General features: G+C 42.1%; 1 protein-coding gene across 6 annotated transcripts in view; it reads left to right on the plus strand.

The window, feature by feature from the left end:
• The window catches only part of OSBPL6 (oxysterol binding protein like 6), a 178,378-nt gene that overhangs the window by 58,816 nt on the left and 98,274 nt on the right, over positions 1–21,288 (plus strand). For all 6 annotated transcript variants that reach the window (XM_025182804.2, XM_006119448.4, XM_014571709.3 and 3 more), the window contains one exon: positions 16,972–17,234. In XM_025182804.2, coding sequence (XP_025038589.2) covers positions 17,133–17,234 — 102 coding nt within the window. In that variant the 5' untranslated portion in view covers positions 16,972–17,132. The remainder of the gene's footprint in view (positions 1–16,971; positions 17,235–21,288) is intronic.

Consider the following 21,288-nt stretch of genomic DNA (forward strand, 5'->3'; position numbering starts at 1 on the left):
TAGGGAAGGTAATCTAAGAGATCTTAATAAGTGATACTAAGAGAAATGAGGAAACACAGTAAACGGGGTCAGGAAATTGTCAGAGCCAGACAAGGAAAAAAGGAAAAACTGGGAAACTGACCATCTTGCTGACAGAGGACTACTCAGAAACAACACACTGCAAGTACGGTTTTATTTTTCTCCAACTGAAGCTGTGTTTTGTTTGGTTCAATCTGAGGAAAGCCCCACTCCTGACTCCCCAGGTTTGGGCCAGAGCAGAGCAATCCTGTGTAAAGTGTGTGCTTGGTTTGATTGAATACAATGGGCTTGTGCTTTTTGGAACCCCCAAATCATCTATCTTTCATTTCCCTATATTCCCCATTGCTAGTGACATTATTCACAGGCTGACAATATGACAAGGAGCACACTCTGGGCTGTTACATGCCAAAAGGAGGAAAACTAATTTCATGCCCACGGAGTGCTACTAATGTAGAATGTCTTTCAATAATGATGATGACTCTTAAGGTACTAGAGTATTAAAGGCCTCCTAAACAGAGGCCTCCTAAATCCTCCTAAACAGAGTTTGGCTTTATGCAAGATTCTCAGCTGTGCATTACTGCCTTGGCTTTCTGTGAAACACCAAAGGCCAACTAAACATAAATGCCCTAGTCCTAGTTATGAAGGATCGGGAATGGGATTTTCTTTGTAATAACTATGCACAAGGTTAAAAAGTGAGGTCTCGGGGTCTGGGAGAATCATGTTTCCTAACACACTAGGAAATACTTGAATGATTCACCCTACAATGATGACATGGTTACTGCAGTGCTAAATTACAGCAATGAAGCCTTTAATTTTGGCAGACTATTTTTGATTATTCTGTAAGTTTGTGTAGCTTTTAATTGCTCACTGTAGGTCCTCCTCCTATTCTTAAACTGTCACTTTTTTAAAGATTTATAAATCCTTGCACAGCATACTCACAGATCATAATAATAATACTAGTAATTTGAAATTTTGAAATTTTGGTTTTTTACCTTTCTCTTTTCGTAGTGTATGAATACGGGATCTGTTTGAGATGCAGTTATGATCAGAATAATAGGTGTATAAATGGGCGATCTATGGTATTGTTAAAGTAACTCAGGTTGCAAAATGACAAGTTGTTATATAGGACTCTGTTCAGCAAAAACTGTACCACACAAGTCACAGCTTGAGCATTCCAGTATGAGCTATTGAGCAGGACACAAACCATTTTGGATGAGATTTGTGAGAGCTTCTTGCAAAAAGCCAATTGAGAGTGAAGCTCATTTCAACTATTTTCTCAAACTGCTGCACACTCTCCTACTGATTCAACAATGCCAAAAATGGGCTTGTTGAGCCACAGAAAGATTTTTTTGATTTGGGAAAGAAGTTTTGCTTTGACCTTTCCTAACACAGCTCTGGAGCCTAGTCCAAGTTGTCAAAAACACAATAATTTTTTTTAAATGTTTCCTTCTGTAGTCATTGATCATTAATGAGATTTGCCATTCCTTCTTTGGAAATCTCTGTGGCTACGTAGCTTCTGGGTGAACGTAGCATGAGCTCAAAGATAGCCTATTACATATAGCAGGTGGCAAATTTCCATATGTCGCCACTGGGAAAAGGTGAGTAAAAAGACTTCATCTAAATTGAGCACAGAGTGAAAATTTTGAGACAAGCCTGAGTGAAGAAACAAGATTCTCGACCTCCTCCCCCCAGTGCTAGGATTAGGTGCATGTGGGTGTAGGAACAATGGAATCTCCTTTTGCCTCGCAGGCGTGAAAATGTAATAGCTGTTGAATAGAACTGTAGATGATTAATATATAGTGGGAAAGAGAAGGTGAAGTTAGTACACCTATGTGGTGTAAAGGAGCTATGAATTTTTCTGCTCATCCAGTTAGACTTTTAACAGACTAGTGTGTTAGGGAGACCTTAAATGCCCCATGGCCTAGAGAACTCAAAGTAAAAGCTTTGTTTCTCAGTTTCCTTTCTAATTTGAGGAGGACATGCTAGACAGAAGGTGTACACTTTTTCTAATGGTTGTGATTTTTCTCTTCAGATTTTTTCTTGCCTCCCCTGTCTTTCCACTGTTCCCTTCTTTCCATATACCCATATTTCTCTCTGCTCTTTGAATCAAGAATGTTTCCATCTGCAGGCAGAATTCAAAGAGGAGGAGTAGGCTTTTATAAAATAAGATCTTTTCAGGATAACGTTAAGATTATAAGAGGTATTAGAGGTGAAGCTTAGTGTATAATACAACTCTAGTCTTTAGGACACTGGGTACGTCTACACAGCAGCGTTATTTTGGAATAACGGACATTATTCTGAAATAACTTTGCGAGCGTCTACACAACAAGCCCATTATTTTGAAATAATTTTGAAATACCATATTTTCCGGCGTATAAGGCGACTGGGCGTATAAGACGACCCCCTAATTTTCTAGTTAAAAGATAGGTTTTCGTCTTATACTCGCCGTATAAGACTACCCCCCCTTAAGAGGCCAACCGGCAGCGCCCCAGCAGACCGTCTCCAGCAGACCAGGGACACCGGGAGCAAAGCCGGGGAGGCGGAGGGGTCCCGCGCCTCTGAGGCTTTGCTTTGGCAAAGCCTCAGAGGCGCGGGACCCCGCCACGGCTGCGGCTTTGCTCCCGTGCCCCTGGTCTGCTGGGGACCGTCTCCAGCAGACCAGGGACACCGGGAGCAAAGCCTCTGAGGATGCCGGCAGCGGCTTTGCTCCGCGGCTTCCTGGTCTACAGACCAGGGAGACGTGGAGCAGCTTTTCTTGCCCCCGGAGTACACGGGCGGCGGGACTGCGAGGTCTGTGTCCTCCAGGGCGAGAAAAGCCCCGTTCGTACCTGCAAGTCGGGGACTGCCTGTATACCCGGCGTATAAGACGACCCCCGATTTTTGGGGGATGTTTTTTAGCATAAAAAGCCGTCTTATACGCTGGAAAATACGGTAATGGGCTGCTTATTCCGGATTCTGTAAACCTCATTCTAAGAGGAATAACGCCTATTCCGAACTAGATATTTCGGAATAGTGCGTGTGTAGACAGGATGGCTGAGTTATTTTGAAACAAGGGGCCTCCCCAAAATCCCACAGATGCCCTGCTGGCCACTCTGTCCACACTCATCACAACTCTATAGCTTCCCCTTCCCCTGCAGCTCTTAAAGCTGCAGGCAGAAGGGAAAGGGCTGGTGCAGAGTTTCCCAGCCTATGGGTTGGGACCCAAATATGGGTCGCCATTACAGCAGAGCCTTCAGTTGCTGTGTGGATCTTGAAGAGGGAGAACTGGGTCCTTGGCAAGATGAGCAGTAAGACTAGGGACAGCTCACTGCAGAGAGCTCACAAGACAGAACTGAGCCTAGATGGGCTCTGGCTGTGTGTACTCTGGAACAGGATGCCAATGCATGTGATTTAGCTGGAGGCCTGAGTCACTGAAGACTCACTGAGAGAGAGCCATCGGTTGGTGGGTTTTCCTGAGAGGCAGGTGCCACCTGTTGTTAGACCAAAAAACAAAAGCAGGCTCCCATCCAACCAAGAAAGGGCCCACCAAGAAAGACCTGTGTTCTAAGCGTGATCAGCCAGAGAAAGAGGGCTGTAGCAAAAGGTGGGAGTTGACCCTCTTGGGGCCCTTGCTCCACAACCTGTTTGATATATGAACATATGATAAACAACTGTGTGAATATTTTAAGAAATAACTTTCCATTTACTAGACATTAGATTATATCTAAAATATATTATTAAAGCCTGTTTCTTTCCTTTCTATGCTCAAAGCATAATAATCTATAAAATAGTCCTTTGAACAATATACAAATTATCCACAACTAGAATATCCCAGAGATAAGACCATTCCCATAGAGAAGGTACCTGGAGGCATTTTCATTTTAGTGCGATAACATGATTAGCACTCATTAACAGCTGAGATCACAGTTCCTAATATAATGCAACTTCTGCTGAATTTATGAATAGGTCTAGTAGATAACTAGCTGATACTCATGGGAAATTTGGTTTTGGGTTTTATTTTTTACACTGTTTTATTGCTTATACAAATAAGCTTTTATAAATTAACACACAAATATATTGAGAAAACCAATACTTATTTCACAATTCATGTGAGATTTAGTGTTATGTAATCAGATGGATAACATGGTAAAAAAAAAAATCCACATTTTCCTTTTTGATGCATGTCAGCAGGAGTAGCCCTTTGTCCAGAAAACATGTCCAGGGTTTGTTCTTGATTTATTTAATCAGGAAACAGTTCTTGATTCAAGGAATTTACTAAGTTCTGTATCCATCTTAATTCCTAATAGACCTTTTTTGGGATCCTGTGGAAATTACATTTTTAATTTATTTCATATTGTAAACTATTTGGGAAAGTGCTATTTATTCTAATAGAGTGCATAGCATGTTTTGAATGCTTTCTTCTTATCCAGAAATTATAGTTCTTCTATTATTGAGATATCTGCTCTCATTATTGTCTCTGAAAAGTACAAATTAAGATATTACCCATAATAATTAAGTCCTTTATGCTCTTGTAACTAACTACACCAATTTTAAATTACTAGATTGTACCTATAGCTGCTTCTTGTACAGGGCGAGAACTAGTAGCAAGCAAAATATCAGTAATTTGTTGCAATCAGAATGTGTAACAAATGACCACAGTGTACTACTCCTTTGTTTTATTACACATTATATCATAATTAATGGAGATACGTGGATTTTTACTATAAAACCTGTTCCAGATGATGTTTTCACACTTTGAATTCACCCTTGCAAACTCTCACAATATTTGTTGATTTTCTTAAAGGCCCAGCTCCTGAAATAGTGAGATAATGTGAGAATCCCCTTTTTAAAAGAGCCAGTTTGCTGCCAGAGAAAAGATGGGACATGTGACTGGAGTGCATCCTCAAGGCTTAAATAGCCAGAAGACCGATGAAAAGAACTCAAAATTCATTATTGTTTAAAAAAATCTCATTAATGTAAACTAATGTCGTGATATTTTGGGGATTGATAGTACTGTGAAATAAACCATTAAAAATGGGAAATGTATGGTATAATATAATAAGGAACATCCTTTTCTCTCAACAGGGTTTGTTAGCAGGGTTTAAAATCCTGGACCTTTGTATTCTTGACCTAGACTTTTAATGCTTCATCATTTGATAAAAATACTGAATAGCTTTGAGCCAATAGTTGAGCTCTGAAGGGGCCCACTAGAAAAACATCCACTTAATGATGATTTCCCATTTATAATTACATAGTGAGACCTAGAAGACAGTTTTTAGTCCATTTAATGTGTGCCACATTGATTTTGTATCATTTTAGTTTCATAATAAAATTTACTGTAGTAGATGTTGATGTAATTAGGAAAGAACATATTCAGTCAAGTGATGAAGTTTGCCAAAACCACAAAATTGGAGGGAATAGTAATAAAATAAAAGGAATAGTAATAAAATCCAGAATGACTTGGTTCACAGAAGGACATAGGTTTACATTTCCTTCTCACTCTCCCGTAGATTAATATAATTTCTATGAACTTTTTCTGGAGCCCTTGCTTAAAGGGAAGTTACAGTCTTCATTGTGGATCAGTAGTCTACTTCATTTAAAAGGAGCAATATTCACAGCCTTTAGGGTTCTAACTCATCCTCATCTTGAGTTGTCTTAACTGGTGTGAACTCAGGAGTATGATATGTAAAGGCTAAACCGGTTAACCAGTCACCCAGTAAGCATGAGCAACCCCTGCCCATGGTGCAGCATGGTGGGTCCTGCCCAGCCCAGCTGGAGCAGCCCCCCCCCATCCCTGGCACAGTGCAGTGGGCCCAGCGTGGCCGGAACAGCCTGCGGAACAGTGGGCTCCCCGCCCATGTTGCGCCACAGGCAGGTGGCTGCTCTGGCCCAGCTGGGCCTGCCACATTGCGCTGTGGCCAGGGGACTGCTTCAGGGTTAACTAGTTAAATGTAGTATTGAACCAATTAACTTTTTAAATGTTAATTAACATTCCTTCTCAGGAGAGCAGTCACATGGGAGCAGGCTTTAGCAGAGCTGGTTGAAAAATGTGGTTTATTTTCCCTGAAAAATTTCAAAGAAAATGAAATCTTCATTCATTTTTATACAGTATCTTTTGGGTGTGGGTTTAGCGGATTGGTTTGTTTGGTTTTGTTCATTGAAAACCAGAACACTTCCATTTTTTAAAATAAAAGCTCAAGAAATTATAATGGAATCATTTTGTCAAAAAGCTGTTTTTTGTCACAAAAATCAACCATCTCCAGATTTTATATTTAACTGGAAGCACTCTCCATGTGGAAATTTTTTCTGTTATAGTGTCATAGAATAATAATGGGCTGTATTTAAAAGTTTTAAAAACATGGCCCTCCTCTGTGTGCTTACCTTTTGTTTCTCATAGCATGCTATGCTGCCTTCATGCAGCATGGGTACATGAGCTGCTACTACAATATGACACGTTTCCACACAGCTGAAACCTGTGACTCCATAATATCCTGTAACTACAGCAGCTGAAGTGAGGAGCAACCACAAATAAGTCCTAGGGTCCCTTCTGCTATTGAGTCCATCCTCCGAGAATGAAAATGAGCTAAAGGTTCATTTTCAAATGACCAGTTAAGCTGAATGCACTGGAACTCCATTAATTACCGTGTATGCTTCAGGGATTCTGGAAGGGCAGAAAATTATACTTAATCATGTAGGCAAGCAGAAAATAGGAAAGGCAGATGTTGTACTGACCTTTCCTCAGAATCTGATTATTTGGTGTTTGACCTCCATCATGCATCTGAGGTCATTATTGAGGACATCAGTCTTAGTTATGGATTTTAAAGCAGAATTAATTTCCTTTTTTAGTGTTTTGGAATACTTATGAACCAGGACTGAAAAACAAAGTGCTAGTCATTGCTCTAGAAAACATATTGGCTGTGTCTAGACTTTCCATTAAAAGTATTTCTGCAAAAGAGTGTCTAGATTGGCACGGATGCTTTTGCGCAAAAGCATCCATTCCCAGTATAGACGCGCTTTTGCGCAAGAAAGCTCCAATGGCCGTTTTAACCATCGGGCTGTCTTGCGCAAAAAATTAAGGTGCCTGTCTACATTGGCCCTCTTGCGCAAGTATTCTTGCGCAAGAGGGCTTATCCCTGAGCAGGAGCGTCAAAGTATTTGCGCAAGAAGTACCGAATTCTTACATTAGAACGTCAGTGCTCTTGCGCAAATTCAAACGGCCAGTGTAGACAGCTGGCAAGTTTTTGCGCAAAATCTTGCCAGTCTAGACTTACCCACTGAGTGTCAAGTGTTTTGGGAGTATAGGAGTTGTCAGTCAACACCAATTCAATAAAATCCAGTAGAAGCAGAGTAAACCTCACTACTTTCCACTGACGATTATGAGATGTGTTTTTGAAAAACTGAATTTTGTGTTTTAGGGTACGTCTACACTGCACGCTTCTTTCGAAATAAGCTATTCCGGAAGAAATACTCTGAAATAGCTTATTTTGAAATACCACGTCTACATTACAGGGGAGCCTCAAAATTAGTCTGAGGCAGGCTTCCCTAATGTGGACGTGTAGAGCCCCAGGAGGCACTGGGGAGTAATTACTTTGAATGGCTCTGAGGAGGAGTTATTTCAAAATAGCTGCAGTGGAGCATCCACAGTACTGCTATTCCGAAAAGGCATTATTCCTCATGGAACGAGGTTTACAGAAGTCAGAATAAGCCATCAGTTATTTCAAAATAATGAATTGCTGGGTAGATACTTGCATGGTTATTCTGAAATAACATCTGTTATTTTAAAATAACTGTGCTGTGTAGATGCACCCTTTGGGTATGTCTACACTACAGCACTAATTCGAACTAACTTAGTTTGAATTAGTTAATTCGAACTAAGCTAATTCGAATTAGTGCATCTAGACCTAAAAACTAATTCGAATTAGCGTTGTTAATTCGAACTAGCATGTCCACATTGAGTGGACCCTGAACCGAAGTCAAGGCTGGCCGGAACCAGTGCTGGCAGGGCTTCAGATTAGGACTTAGAGTGTGGAGCTGCTGCCTCAGGCTTGCCAAGGGCTGTACTTAAAGGGACCTGACCCCCACCCCAGACAGACAGTTCTCACGGTTCCCTGCTTGCTTGTCTACCTCGATGAGGGGACAGCAAAGCAGTCCTGTCTTGGAGTGCCTAAGTGCCCACACTCGGCACATCACAGCACTCTGCCATCAGCCCGGCTGCACTTGCCGCAGGCTGCCATCCGGGGGTGTCAATCGGGGGGCTGTTAGGATCCAGGAGGCCCTGAAGGAGAGCTTCCACCCCGAGGAACCCGCAGAGTCACCCCAGTCCTCCCCATCGAGGACTTGTGCCCCATTCCTCCCTCACCTCCTTCCACTTACCCTTCCCTACCCCCCCTTTCTGATGTAAAAAATAAAGGACACGTGTTCAAAAATAGAAACTCTCTTTATTTAACAAAACTGAGGGGGGGAGGATTAACCTCTGGAGAGACTGGGAAAAGGAGGTGGGAGGGAGAAAAGAGAGGGTGGGAGAGGGGAGGTGGAAACCTGAGAGGAGGGAGCTGGAAGGGGGAAGCCAGGGAAAGAAGGAGGAGGGAAAGTATAAAACTATGGTACACCATATCTTCATTACCGTGTACATATGTGGTCTCCTCACCTCAAAAATGATATTTTGGCCTTGGAAAGGGTTGAGAAAAGAACTACAATGATTAAGGGTTTGGAACAGGTCCCATATGAAGAGAGGCTAAAGAGACTGGGATTTTCAGCTTAGAAAAGAGGAGACTGAGGGGGGATATGATAGAGGTCTATAAAATCATGAGTGGCGTGGAGAGGGTGAATAAAGAAAAGTTCATTAGTTCCCATAATAGAAGGACTAGAGGACACCACATGAAATGAATGGACAGCAGGTTTAAAGCTAATAAGCGAAAGTTCTTCTTCACATAGCACAAAGTCAACCTGTGGAACTCCTTGCCATGGGAGGCTGTGAAGGCTAGAACCATAACAGAGTTTTAAGAGAAGTTAGATAAATTCATGGAGGTTGGGTCCATGGAGTGCTATTAGCCAGGGGGTAGGAACGGTGTCCCTGGCCTCTGTTTGTGGAAGGCTGGAGATAGATGGCATGAGACAAATTGCTTGGTCATTGTCTCCGATCCATCCCCTCCAGGGTACCTCGTGCTGGCCGCTCTCAGCGGACAGGCTACTCGGTTAGATGGACCTTTGGTCTGACCCAGTACGGCCTTTCTTATGTTCTAAGCTCAGGGTCAGGGGTCTCACTGGACCAAGTTGATTTTCCTGCAAACCTGCTCCTGGGTTTGCATGTGGCCAGGCTGGCAGCTATCGTGCCCTCGATGGCCACATTCCTGTGCCTAGTGCGGAGATCATGGACATTGGAGTCCACCCCCAAACCTCGATGAGGTCCACGATCTCCGCACTCGACCAAGCGGGCGCCCGCCTCTTGCAGCCCCGGTCAGGCTCCTAGGAGCTGCCAGCCTTGTCCTGGGAAGAGGCGGAGGGCTGGGTGGCAGCGGGTGGCTGGCTCATTGCGTGCCAGGTGCAGGGTCTGCTGGCTGGGTGCTGGCAGGCTTGCAACTGGCACAAGCACTGTAGCCAGATCGTGCCCCTTTAAGGGCTCCAGGGCCAGGAGGGGGGCAGAAAAGTTTCCCTGGTTTGGCCCAGAGTGGCCACCAGGGCAAGCTGGGAAGGGCTAGCCTCCAACTAGTTTGAATTAAGTGGCTACAGAGCCCTTAATTCGAACGACTTAATTCGAACTAGGTGTTAGTCCTCGTAGAATGAGGTTTACTGAGTTCGAATTAAGCATTCTGCTAGTTCGAATTAAGTTCGAACTAGCGGTTTGTATGTATAGACGCTATGAAAGTTAATTCGAACTAACGGCTGTTAGTTCAAATTAACTTTGTAGTGTAGACATACCCTTAGAGACTAAGAAAACCAGCACACTTGAAATCAACTGCATTAATAAATAATTCTTTATCCATTTATTGGAAGAAATAGAAACAAACTATAATTATTTGGATAATCTTCCATTAATCTACTAGTCTTCTTTGAAGGGGTCAACAATCATGTGAACAAAGGGGATCCAGTGGTATAATATACTTAGATTTCCAAAAAGCCTTTGACAAAGTCCCTCAACAAATGCTCTTAAGTAAAGTAAGTTGTCATGGGAATGGGTGAAAGAGGGGATCACTTGATGATTATCCCTTTTGTTTGTTCCTTTTGGGGCACCCAGCATCGGCCGCTGTTGGAAGACAGGATACTGGGCTAGATGGACCTTTGGTCTGACCCAGTATGGCTGGTCTTATGTTATGTTCTGATGTTGTGGTAGAAACACAATATACCCAGGGGTGAACCTTAAATGCTAATGTTGCTGATCATGAGTTAGTTTCTATGAAGTGATTGAGTTCCTGTTTTATAACACAGACAAATCACTTATTTCCCATAAGCAGGTTATTAAATTTTATTAGATTACCTGTATTTTGCTACATTAGTGAGATGTGTTTCTTGTATTTCTGTATTTGCAACATCTACAATCCATTGTTATGGGCTGCAACAAAAGCAGTGTTATGAGTTTGCTGATCTTTTTCCATGAAGTAATGTGGGCAGAAATTTTCAATAAAATATGCAGTATGCTTTACAGAAAAAGGATTCACCCCTCCCCCCCGAATTGTGGTGTACAGTTTTGGCTTTTGTTCTATACATCCACAGAACATATCTCTCTTGTCTATCATCCCTCTCCAAGTACAGAACTTCTCCTTTTGGGAGAACGATCGGTAGAAATGCGGAAGTAGAAGTATTTCACATTTTAGAAAAACACTCCCATTTTTAAACTTCATTTTTGTCTAGAGACCCACTACCACACTGTAAACTATATGGCTAAATTACTCCTACACTGCATAGATATTAATCCGCATAGAGACTCTTCTGGGCAACTGTGCAGAGCAGCACAAATTTTATCATGTGAGATTGGATTTTATTTGGAGTTGTCCTTTTGTTGTTGTTGTTGTTGTTCTTGTAGGTGAAAACCCTGCACCTCTTATAACATTTGGCTCTAGTTATGTACTGGTACTTTCTCATCACTATTATTAATAATTGTTTTGGCACAGGAATAATATTGATCTTGCTCCTCCTAAGGGGAGCATACCTGGACTAGGCTCCATGCCCTTGGAATACTCTCTGAGGGTAGAGATGACTTTTCCTAACCAATGTCAAAGAGTTTGTTCATGGCTGTCCAGTCTAGAGTGTGAGTGATTTGGATGCCTGCCCTCATTTCCATTCGTAGTAGAGGAATTGCTAAAAGTGCCCAGCTTCCAACAGTTAATAAAAATAATTTGGGGAATACACCAATTAATCAGAGGTCTGTTCTTATTTGGTTGCTGGGGAACACCAGGTTCTTTCAGAAGACTATCCTACTTCAGGGTATCAAATGCATTTTGACTGTTTCTCTGGCTCTGTGGAGTCTATCCCATTCCTTGAGGTCTGTGATCATCAGATTCCTCTCTCAGAATCCTCATTGCCAATGACTGTTACTACTTACAATTGTGGTTTTAAGGTGGGAGACCCATCCACTAAGGAGAGCTAGTCTGTTCTCCAGCTCCAGATGCATTTTCAGGAAGCATCTAATCAATAAGAAAGATAGCATGGAGTTTGCTCATTTCACTTCAGGTGATACAGGCTTCTTTTTATTTCACTTTTCCTGGGATGGACATGTGACTTCTTCTGAAAATCTTTTCCTTCTTTCCCACACTGCTCTTCCTCTTGTCCCTCACATCTATCTTTCCCTCCATTTGTGTCTGCCAGTTTCATATTTTTTCCAATGTTTTTCTTTTGTGTATTGCCTAATATTGGCTCCCTCATTTATGTACTGCCATCAGTATGAACATCCTCTTACTAATCGAAATGTTATCCCAAAACACCCTTCAAGCCTTTTCTCTAGTACAAATAGTGGACCTCTTCTGAATCAAATTTTAGAATGTATCTATAGCTGCATATGAATTTCATGTATTTTTAATAAAAATTGATCAAAATAAATTGAAATAATCCCTTCCCAGTCAGTTTATGAGGTAGAGAATTTATTTTTAGTAAATCAATATTTCATTCTTTATTTTATACTTCTTCATAATTGTTCTGTCTATACCTTTCCTAAGAAATTATTTCAAGAATGTTGATTCATGTGCGTTCTTCTAATCCAGTTAACAATTGGAGATAAATCAGTAAGTAGCTCTCAGCACTTACAGATCTTTCAGACTGTTTAATGCAATATCGACACAAAAGTCAACTGCTTCAGAGCTCAGCCTGAGATTAACCATTCACTATGACTCATCTGCTTTAATTAACGTTGTTTCAGTTAGTAGACAGCTGAAGGCAGGACTAATAGGCTCACAAAGTGGTATTGATACTGCAGAACCATAGGGCAAAGTCTTTAGAATTCTCACATGAGAAATTGTGGAAGGCATGATTGTCATTATATTTCCTTCATTTCTCAAAACACAGATTTAATCCTTTGATACATGGAATGATGGAAGTAGGAAGTGATTAAGTTTTTATGTATCAGTGTCTTAATCCTAGTTAATATTTGATCTTAAGCACCAAGAAAAGTATACACGAAAAAGTGGGAAATTATAGCTGAGAGAGTGGATTGTAGCAAAGTAAACAGCACTTCCACACAGCTCCCACTGTCCTGGACTGGTGCAAAGAGAGTTTCCCCTTTTGCTGTAACCAGTAGCTACATCTGATATGGTCTCAATATCAAATTTAAATTAGGAAAGGGATACACATACGAAAGTTCCAAATATTAGAGGAAGAGGCCAACCGCAGGTTACTGAATTCAGTTTAACATAGTGTATCCCATGTGGTGAGATATTGACAAATGTTTGGCTGCTTGTGTGTTCCCTCTGTGTGCTGCACTAGCCCTGTGCAACGTAGCTAGCATGACAGACCTTGAGCAAATCGCCCAATGACCTCAAGAGCCTTTAAGGGACAAAGGCCAGGTTTATTGTTGATGAAGCAAAGTTATAGCACCTGGCAGACTCTGCGAAGATACTAAGACATGTATGCTCATGACAGTGGATTCAGCTCAGTCAGTGGCAGGATTGTCTACTACCCCCTAGACTTGCCAAAGGTACTCCCTCTGAGAAACATCTTTATACATTAATACAAACAAATTATGTATTGCCTCTGATGTATTAGGATGCCACCCTCTGATGTACTAGAGCACCACTCATTACTTGTACGTGTTTGATCAAAACATCTCTATCCATCATATTGTCACCCTGACCATTTCCTTAAGGTGCATCAGTGTTTTCCTGTCATCATTGGGGAATGCATTTGATATCGAAGTGCTCTGATACCATCTGTGGGGTTTATATACTTATGTATATATTTGTCTGCCTAGAAGCACTTAGGAATGCATATTTCTGCAGTATTCACCCTGTTCTTGCCAGCTTCTGTGAGCAGGGTCTGCCTCTTGCTCACAACTTAATTTTCCTTTATATCATCAACGTTTTGACTGCAAAAAACCCTCGCCATTCACGGCGGATGTGTTCTCTCATCCACTGCGAATGGTGAAATTTGTGAATACTGGGAGTTGAGGCTCCCAACCCCTGCAGTGAGCTCCCTGTGACTCCCAAGCTCATGGTGGGAAACTCACCACAGCTGCCAGGAGCCGTGGGGAACTCACTGTGGGGGAGCTCAGTGGGCCCTGTGGGGCAAGGAAGCTGGCAGGGATGCTGGTGGCAGGAGAGTTGGCAGCCCTGCTGTGGCTGCAAGCCCAGCTGGGCTGGTGGCAGGAAGAGCCAGAAATGACCTCCCCTCATCCGGCAAAATCCTTCCTTCAGAACCAGTCAGGTCCCAAGGGTGCCAAACCAGGGAGCTTCAACCTGTAGAAAGCCAGCTTCAATTTTAGCTATGGAGAGACTAAGAACTCATTGCATTTGGAGTTTTGTTGTTTTAGTTTAACTCTCTTAATATGCTGTAAGGGGAATATGATGCTTTATTTTTCAGGCAGAATTTAGGAAATAATTATTGAAGGGTAGTGGATCTGAACTGCACACAACATAGGAAAGCTCAAAGCTGGTACACTGTTCCGGAGATTTTTTCATTACTTTCTAAAATACAAGCTGTTGATCATAGCATAGGTGTTGACTCTGAGTTTTCAGGGACTCAAGCACCTAAGGAAAAAGTAGTGGGTGTTCAGCACCCACTAGCCACCACTTTTTGGAGGCAGTGCTGAAGAACTGTTTGGCAGCAAGGGAGGGCTCATGTGGGAGGGTGGAGAGCAGTGAGTCGTGGATGAGTGGGGGCCTTTGGGGGCAGATAGGGGTAGAAAGAGGCAAAGCAAGCTTGGGGTCTTAGGGGAACAGGGGTGGGGCTACAGGCAGAGCAGGAATGGAGCATCCCTTGAGAAAAATAAAAGTTAGCTCGTTGTGTTAATAGTTTCTCCTGTTCTTAGAGCTGCCTATTTTTCAGTCATGTTTCTCTATTTGTTTCATTCATGGGTGCTAAAAATATTTAATTTTGTTAACACTTGTAATATTTACTGAAGTATCACCCTTGAGCAGATACTAATGCACAGTTATGTTATAAAATGTACCAACTGGAAAGTTCTGTTTATAAGCTATATTGTGTGTGAATCACTGTTTACATTTGCATTAAGCAGTTTGGTGTAATTTCATGAAGATATACTTTTAGATAAGCAATATGTAAGCAATAAACTGGGCTGCGTTTGCAGTCAGTGATTTAATAAGTTTAATAAATGTGGTTGTCTCAGCTCTGTCTCTCGAGTGAATTTGTTCTTATCATAAAAGCACTTGTCTACACTGCCACTTTACTGCACTGTAAGTTTCTTGCTCAGGGCTGTGAAAATACACACAGACACCCCCGAGCATAGCAAGTTACGGCGCTGTAAAGTGCCAGTGTAAAAAGGCTTCCAGCACTGGTGTAGCTAGGACAGGAAAAGTGAGTAGTCCCCTGCTTTCAGATGAGCAAGCAATGATATGGGGAGGGCATGGGAAGGATGGAGGGCCCTGGGGAGGATGGGCAGGAAGAATCAGGAATGCAGGAGGAATCTGGTGCTCAGGAACATGGGGACCAGCCTCCCTCAACCTTTTTACTACTCAGAAGGCACCAGGGGCACACAGAATGTGGGGTGCATCCATTGAGTGGAGGGGTCCCCATCAAGGCTTAAGCTCTGCCTTCTCCTCTTGACCCCAGTTTGGCCCTGTCCTGTTTTGGCCAAGCACTAGCCCTACCCAGATGTGCTCCCATAAAGCATACCCCATGCAGAGCTAGCACTGGGGCTGAATGACGAGTGAGGCAGTAGCATATAGCACCAGCAGGAGGAGGGCACACCTGGGCTGATGGACACCATGCCAGAGCTGGAAGTCCCAGCTTGTGCATTTGGGGGGGCCCCACCTCTGGCCCTAATTTGTGTGGTTCTAGATGCTAAGTATGTGGACTGTGGCCCACTCAGACCCACCTGTAGCTACACTCCTGGCTCCCAGTGCTGTTAGCTACTCCTTTCCTGGAGGTGGATTACCTATAGTGCTGGGAGAGCTCTCTGGTGCCGTGTGTTAAAGCTCTGTTATGGTCGTGCTTTAAACTTGTAAGTGTCGACAAAGCCTTAGTCTGGTTCAAATGTCATTATTTATTTCTTTATTTTATTTAAAACTTTGGACTTGACTAGAAAGCACTTCCCAATAGCTCAGGACAAGTGACCATTGGTAAAACTGTTCTTGTGTGCTACGTGCTAGCACTGAGTTGGTTCTAACAACAGTGCATAGTCTTCCTGAATACGTTAAGGACTGGATGCACTCTTAAGTGTCAGATCTCTGTCTTACCCTACGAATCCTACATACAATTTTTTCTTAATAATTAACTCAGTAGAGATCAGCTATGTTGAAACCCATTTGATTTTCATTTACCTGAAAGCTAGTATGCTAAAAATAATGTAAGTGACTTTTATCGTTCATGGCTGAAAACGTTGTCTTTTAGCTATTTTAAGACTGCACTTGTACAGTTCAGTGAACTGGGATTATCATTTTTGCTTTCTGCTGTGTCAAATCTTTAAAAAGTGCAGCAGTTTTAAACATTAAAATTGATTTTTTTATTTGAATTATATAGTTCTTGCAATACCAATGTTGATATAAATCTCTGCAGCACATACTTATGTATTGTAATTGTGCAATATGAAAACGTTGTTAAAATGGTCTGGCAGTCTTTGGGATACTAATGTGAATGAGAGAAGCCCAGTTTGAGTGTGGCTTTATTACTTTTTCCTCTAATACAAGGGCGAAAGAGGCTACGACCGTCATAGAGATCCATTTGTTTCTTGTAGAAACAGTACTACAGGCTGATACACAAAAGTGTATATGTCTGGTTTTTTTTTTTAATGAGGAAGGTGCTTTATTTGTTTGTCAGTGTGGAGTCATGAGGCATACCTGGGAGGTCGACAAATGCCTTTGATGTCGACCGCGGAGCGTCCAGACTAGCGCGCTGAGCTGACAAACAGCTGATTGGCTCAGCGCGACAGCCATTTAAATTTAAATGAAGCAGTGATTTTTTAAATCACCGTTTCATTTTCCTATGTCGGGTAGTCCAATCTACATGCCTCTGTCACCAGAGGCATGTAGTTTAGATGTACCCAAAGAGTCTTGCTCTACAGGATGAAGTCACCAGCATGGATAGAGCTTGTTGAAGTAAGGGTCAGGCATTTGTATGTGAGTTCATGCAGGAAAGTCTTAACATGGGGTAAAACCTCATGTTCTGAAATCCAAGGGACAAATGTTTCCAGCTGACTAGAAAGCAAGCAAGCCTAGGTAAATATTTGTGAGAGCTGTTATGTGTATTGATGAAACCATATGATAAAACAACTTAGAGTTCTGTCAGTGCAAATACAATGATTCTGTTTGTTTGCTTACAGATGTGTAATGAAACTCTCCTTTTTTTCCCTCTCCCATTTTTGTTTTAACTAAGGTGAAGTTTGGATGTCTTTTGAATTCATCTCCTCCTTTCCAGAAGATAAATTGTGAAATTGAATAATGTGGAAAATCCTTCCCCTTTTCTATTTGTGAGTTTGAGAAGAGATTGGCATGGTCTTCACAGCACAAGATCATCACTAGAAATTAGCTGCAACTATGAGTTCAGAGGAGAAGGGTGTATCTCCTGCTCACAGAACATCCACTCCCTCGCATAAAAGTGCCTCCTCTTCACTATCATCTCAGAGGGACATTAGGCAGGTAAGGAAAAGATTCTAGAGAATTGACTTTCCTCTGTAACTTGTGACATTTGGTGGATTTATTAAGACATTCTTCCTCTTAGTAGCAAAGTAGTTAAACCCTTTTGATAAAAGAGTTGGCATTTCACTGCAGGTAAAATGTGTAAATGTCTCAGCCAGTTCCTTATTCCTTTTGTTCTGTAACTTGGAAAAGACATTGATTTGGAAGCTATTTGGGGAAAATAAACTCCAAACCCATGACGTAGATGCAGGGTAGTACGTAAGAGGGATAGATTTATGGAGACATGGTTAAGGAATCATTCTTCCTTTAGTTCTGGGAGGCATTTTTCTTAGGGGTGTTAACCTGTGAATGCATAAATGTTTGCTGCATATTGTATATGAATATTTAACTACAGACTAACTACAGATCAAGGTTCCCTCTATGCTGTGCTGCAGCATGGCCCAAAGCTGCTTAATCATCCCTGCCTAGCCAGGGGCTCAGGGCTCCATGCGTGCCTAGCTGGGGGAAGGACACTTCTCCCTCCATGACAGTAGCACCTCCCAGTAGCTGCTTTCCCAAAGCAGGGAATCTCTCCTGTCCAGTAGGGAAGGGACTGAACCTCTGGCTGGGTAGGGAGAATTAAGCAGCTATGGTGCTGTGCTGCTATGCAGCTTCGAGGAAACCTTGCTACAGACATAATAAGAACTAGAAAAAATACTGATCTTCTGAAGAAAAGTATGAAATATATTTTCATGTTTTATCATTGCAGTTGCTTCTTAGGTGAGTTCAAATTAGAACTTTCAACTAATGAGAAAACTTGCTCATTTCAAATAGGAAAGGACAGCTGTGTCCATTTAAGATCTTGGGCAAAATATTCCCCCTTCTAACTTACCATACCTCCATGTAGGTTAAGAATCATGCTATCTTCAGTTTAAAACATTAGCTGTTGTAAGGTCATACTGTATGCTCCTGCAGTTGAATCCAAAGAAAGGTAACAAGACTTCGGGAAACTCTACTATGTTCTCCTTACAGAGTCTTTCAAATGTTTTCTTTAGGTAGGCAGTTTTATAGTAACATGGAAACAGACTTGGAAACAATGTTTGGAGATCATTTAAAAATAGATCAGTCTAATCCAGCTAGGTTTTATTATGTCCTTCATCACGATAACTGATAGAGTACATGAGCCAAACACGTTTAAAATGATTCTTAATGTTAGGCTGCTAATTCCATTTTTAAGCACGTAAATATGTAGCATGAAGTTTAAAAATGTTGAGCACTCAAAGGCTGCACTGTACTGAACACTTTTAAAAATTAAGTGCTTAAATATGGTCTGAGCATCCTGATTTTAAGCATCCTCTTTTGAAAATATCAGCATGATATTTAAAACGCAGTATAATGGTATGGGAGAGAAATCCATCAGAGTATGAATGATTTGTGAGTGATTAATTTTGCAGTGATCCTGTGCTAAATCATATGGTAGCCACTGAAGGTGTTAGTGTACACAAGAAAATAAACACCATGTATGTTTTTCCTATTATACAAAAATTTAGAAGAGATAATAAATCTCTACATTTTTGTCCAATGTTTCCATTAAGATTGCAGTTTTAATTTGAATTTCTTACTCGTTGCTTTGTTTGTGTAGTTTTTTACCTATCATGAAAATTAATAAAGAAAAAAATAGAAAAAAACTATTCCTTGCCATGAGAGGCCTTGAAAATGTTGTGCTGCTGCCTTTTTAGACTTTTGATAAATCATTTTTGGTGGTGGCAGTTGGGTAAATAGTGGTTCCCTCAATGTGTGGAAATGCTGAGTGGTATGATTGTATGTGGTGCCAGTATAGATTTCATTGTCACTGTGAGGATAACATTTGATATTTCTGGACTGTGAATGATTGAAATCCTCCTGTCATACAATTCCTGTCAAAGTCAAACTAGCAATTATGGAACAGTTTTCCAGTAAATTATGGTGCAAGAAACGGAATAAGTGTGAAGACAACTATGACAAATCATTTCAAAGAGGGTGGAAAATTTCCTGTGTATAATAATGCGGGCGTTTTAATGTAGGTGGTTTATTTGTGCAACATACATCATCTAAACATCGTTATCAGAAAAAAGCTCTGACATTGCCACTCCACAACTAAATAATGGATAAACAGTGTCTGCTCTAGCCAGCAGTGAAAGAGAAGCTGGGTTCAGATTTTAGTCAAAGTGGAGATTTCACCATCATTCAGTTGTAGCTCAACGTTGCTAATATACACTGATGAGCAGGGGACCTATTACAAATTAGGGTCAACATATAGCATTTAGCTATTCACTGATGACAGGGTTGTTGTGAAGTCCTACCTAGCAACCAACAGGGAGCTCTTCTGGATAGTGCCATGTAGGGATGTGAACTGTTAACCAGTTTCCTGGCTCCCCGGGAGCAGCCTCCCACCAGTGGCTGGAGGTTGGGGTTGGGAGCTAGCTCCGTGTGGTTGGCAGCTGGAGTGGGGAGTGGGTAGCCAATCCCAGACATGGGGCTGGGAGCGGGAGCCCTGTGGGCTGGGGGTTCCCTGCCCAGACTACTGCTTAGTCAGTTAACCTGTTAAATGGTAGGTTAACCTAAAGTTTATCCGGTTAACTGATTCACCAGGATTTTACATCCCTAGTGCAATGTGTTTCCCTTGATGCAGCTCTCTATTTTGAGAGGTGGTGCTGTGCTGGTGGGGATGGGGGAGACATAAGCCCTTGTTAACTCCACTTCTTTTGAGGCACCAGACCATCCCAAAGATGCACCAGGAGTGCTATCTATGCTGTGCGGTGAACATAACAACTGCAGTTGTGACTGGCCCTTCTGTGGGCCTCACAAATAAGGAAAGCTTTTGTCCTCACTTCACAATTAACTCTCAGGACCATGGCTATCTCCTTCAGCCTAACCTCACATTGCTGCACCTCATGGCATGGATGGGTGAGGTTTTTGCGTTGGGCGACGGATTGCAGCATCTCCCTGACAAAGGCCCCGATCCAATAGATCCTAGGTTACCTGCTTTATTTGAAAGACCAGAGGTTGGCACATTCCTCTCTCAAGATGTACTTTGCAGCTATTTCCACCTTTCATACCCTGGTGCTGGGACACATGGTCTTCTCCCATGTGTGATATGACATGCAGGTTTCTCAAGGGTCTGGAGTGTCTTTTTCCTTAGGTCAGAACCCTGGTCCCTCCTTGGGACTTGAACCTGGGCCTGTGTAGGCTTATTGCTGACCATGTACTCTTGGTCGCATTTGTCCTGGAATGTAGCCTTCCTTGTGGTGATAACATTGGTTAGACAAGTATCTGAACTTCAAGTCTTGACCTCGGAACCAATGTATAGGGTTTTGCAAAAGGACAAGGCTCCTCTCCGTCCATATCTGATCTTTCTACTGAAAGTGATGTCAGCCTTCCATTTGGGTCAAGGCATTTTTCCTACTGATTCTCTGTTGCAAGCCCCTCTGTTCTGATGATGAGGGTTAGGGTTAGGATTCTTTGGACATGTGGTGTGCCCTGGCCTTTTACCTGGAGAGAACTAGGCCATTCCGAAAATCCACCCGGTTGTTCTCCCTATGGCTGAGTGAATGAGGGGTCGGCCGATCTATACCCAGAGAATTTTAAACTGGATCACTTTATGTATATGTTCTTGCTACGAGCTGGTTGGTGTTCCCTGCCACTGATTGTGCAGGCGTACACAACAGGGCTGCAGGCTTCATCAACAGCATTCAGGACTCACATCCCTATCTAGGACATCCGTCAGGTGGCTACATGGTTGTCAGTGCATCTTTTTGTTGGCAAGAAGGAACTGAGGGTAGGGAGAGTGCACGGCTCCTTTTATACTGTGTCAGGGAGGTATCACTCCAGGGGTATGCCTAGACTACATGGCTCCGTTGATGGAGCCATGTAGATGAGTTTATTAGACATAGGGAAATGAAGCATGAATACAAAGATTAAGGGAGGACTGCAGAAGACGCAGGCCCCATTTAAGTCAGTTCTGCTGATATTACTAAAATGCAATATTTACCCAATTTCCACCAATAGGACAGCACTTTTAATGAGCAATGACAGT

This window comes from Pelodiscus sinensis, chromosome 7 (genome assembly GCF_049634645.1).
Source record: "Pelodiscus sinensis isolate JC-2024 chromosome 7, ASM4963464v1, whole genome shotgun sequence".
Lineage (NCBI taxonomy): Eukaryota > Metazoa > Chordata > Testudines > Trionychidae > Pelodiscus > Pelodiscus sinensis.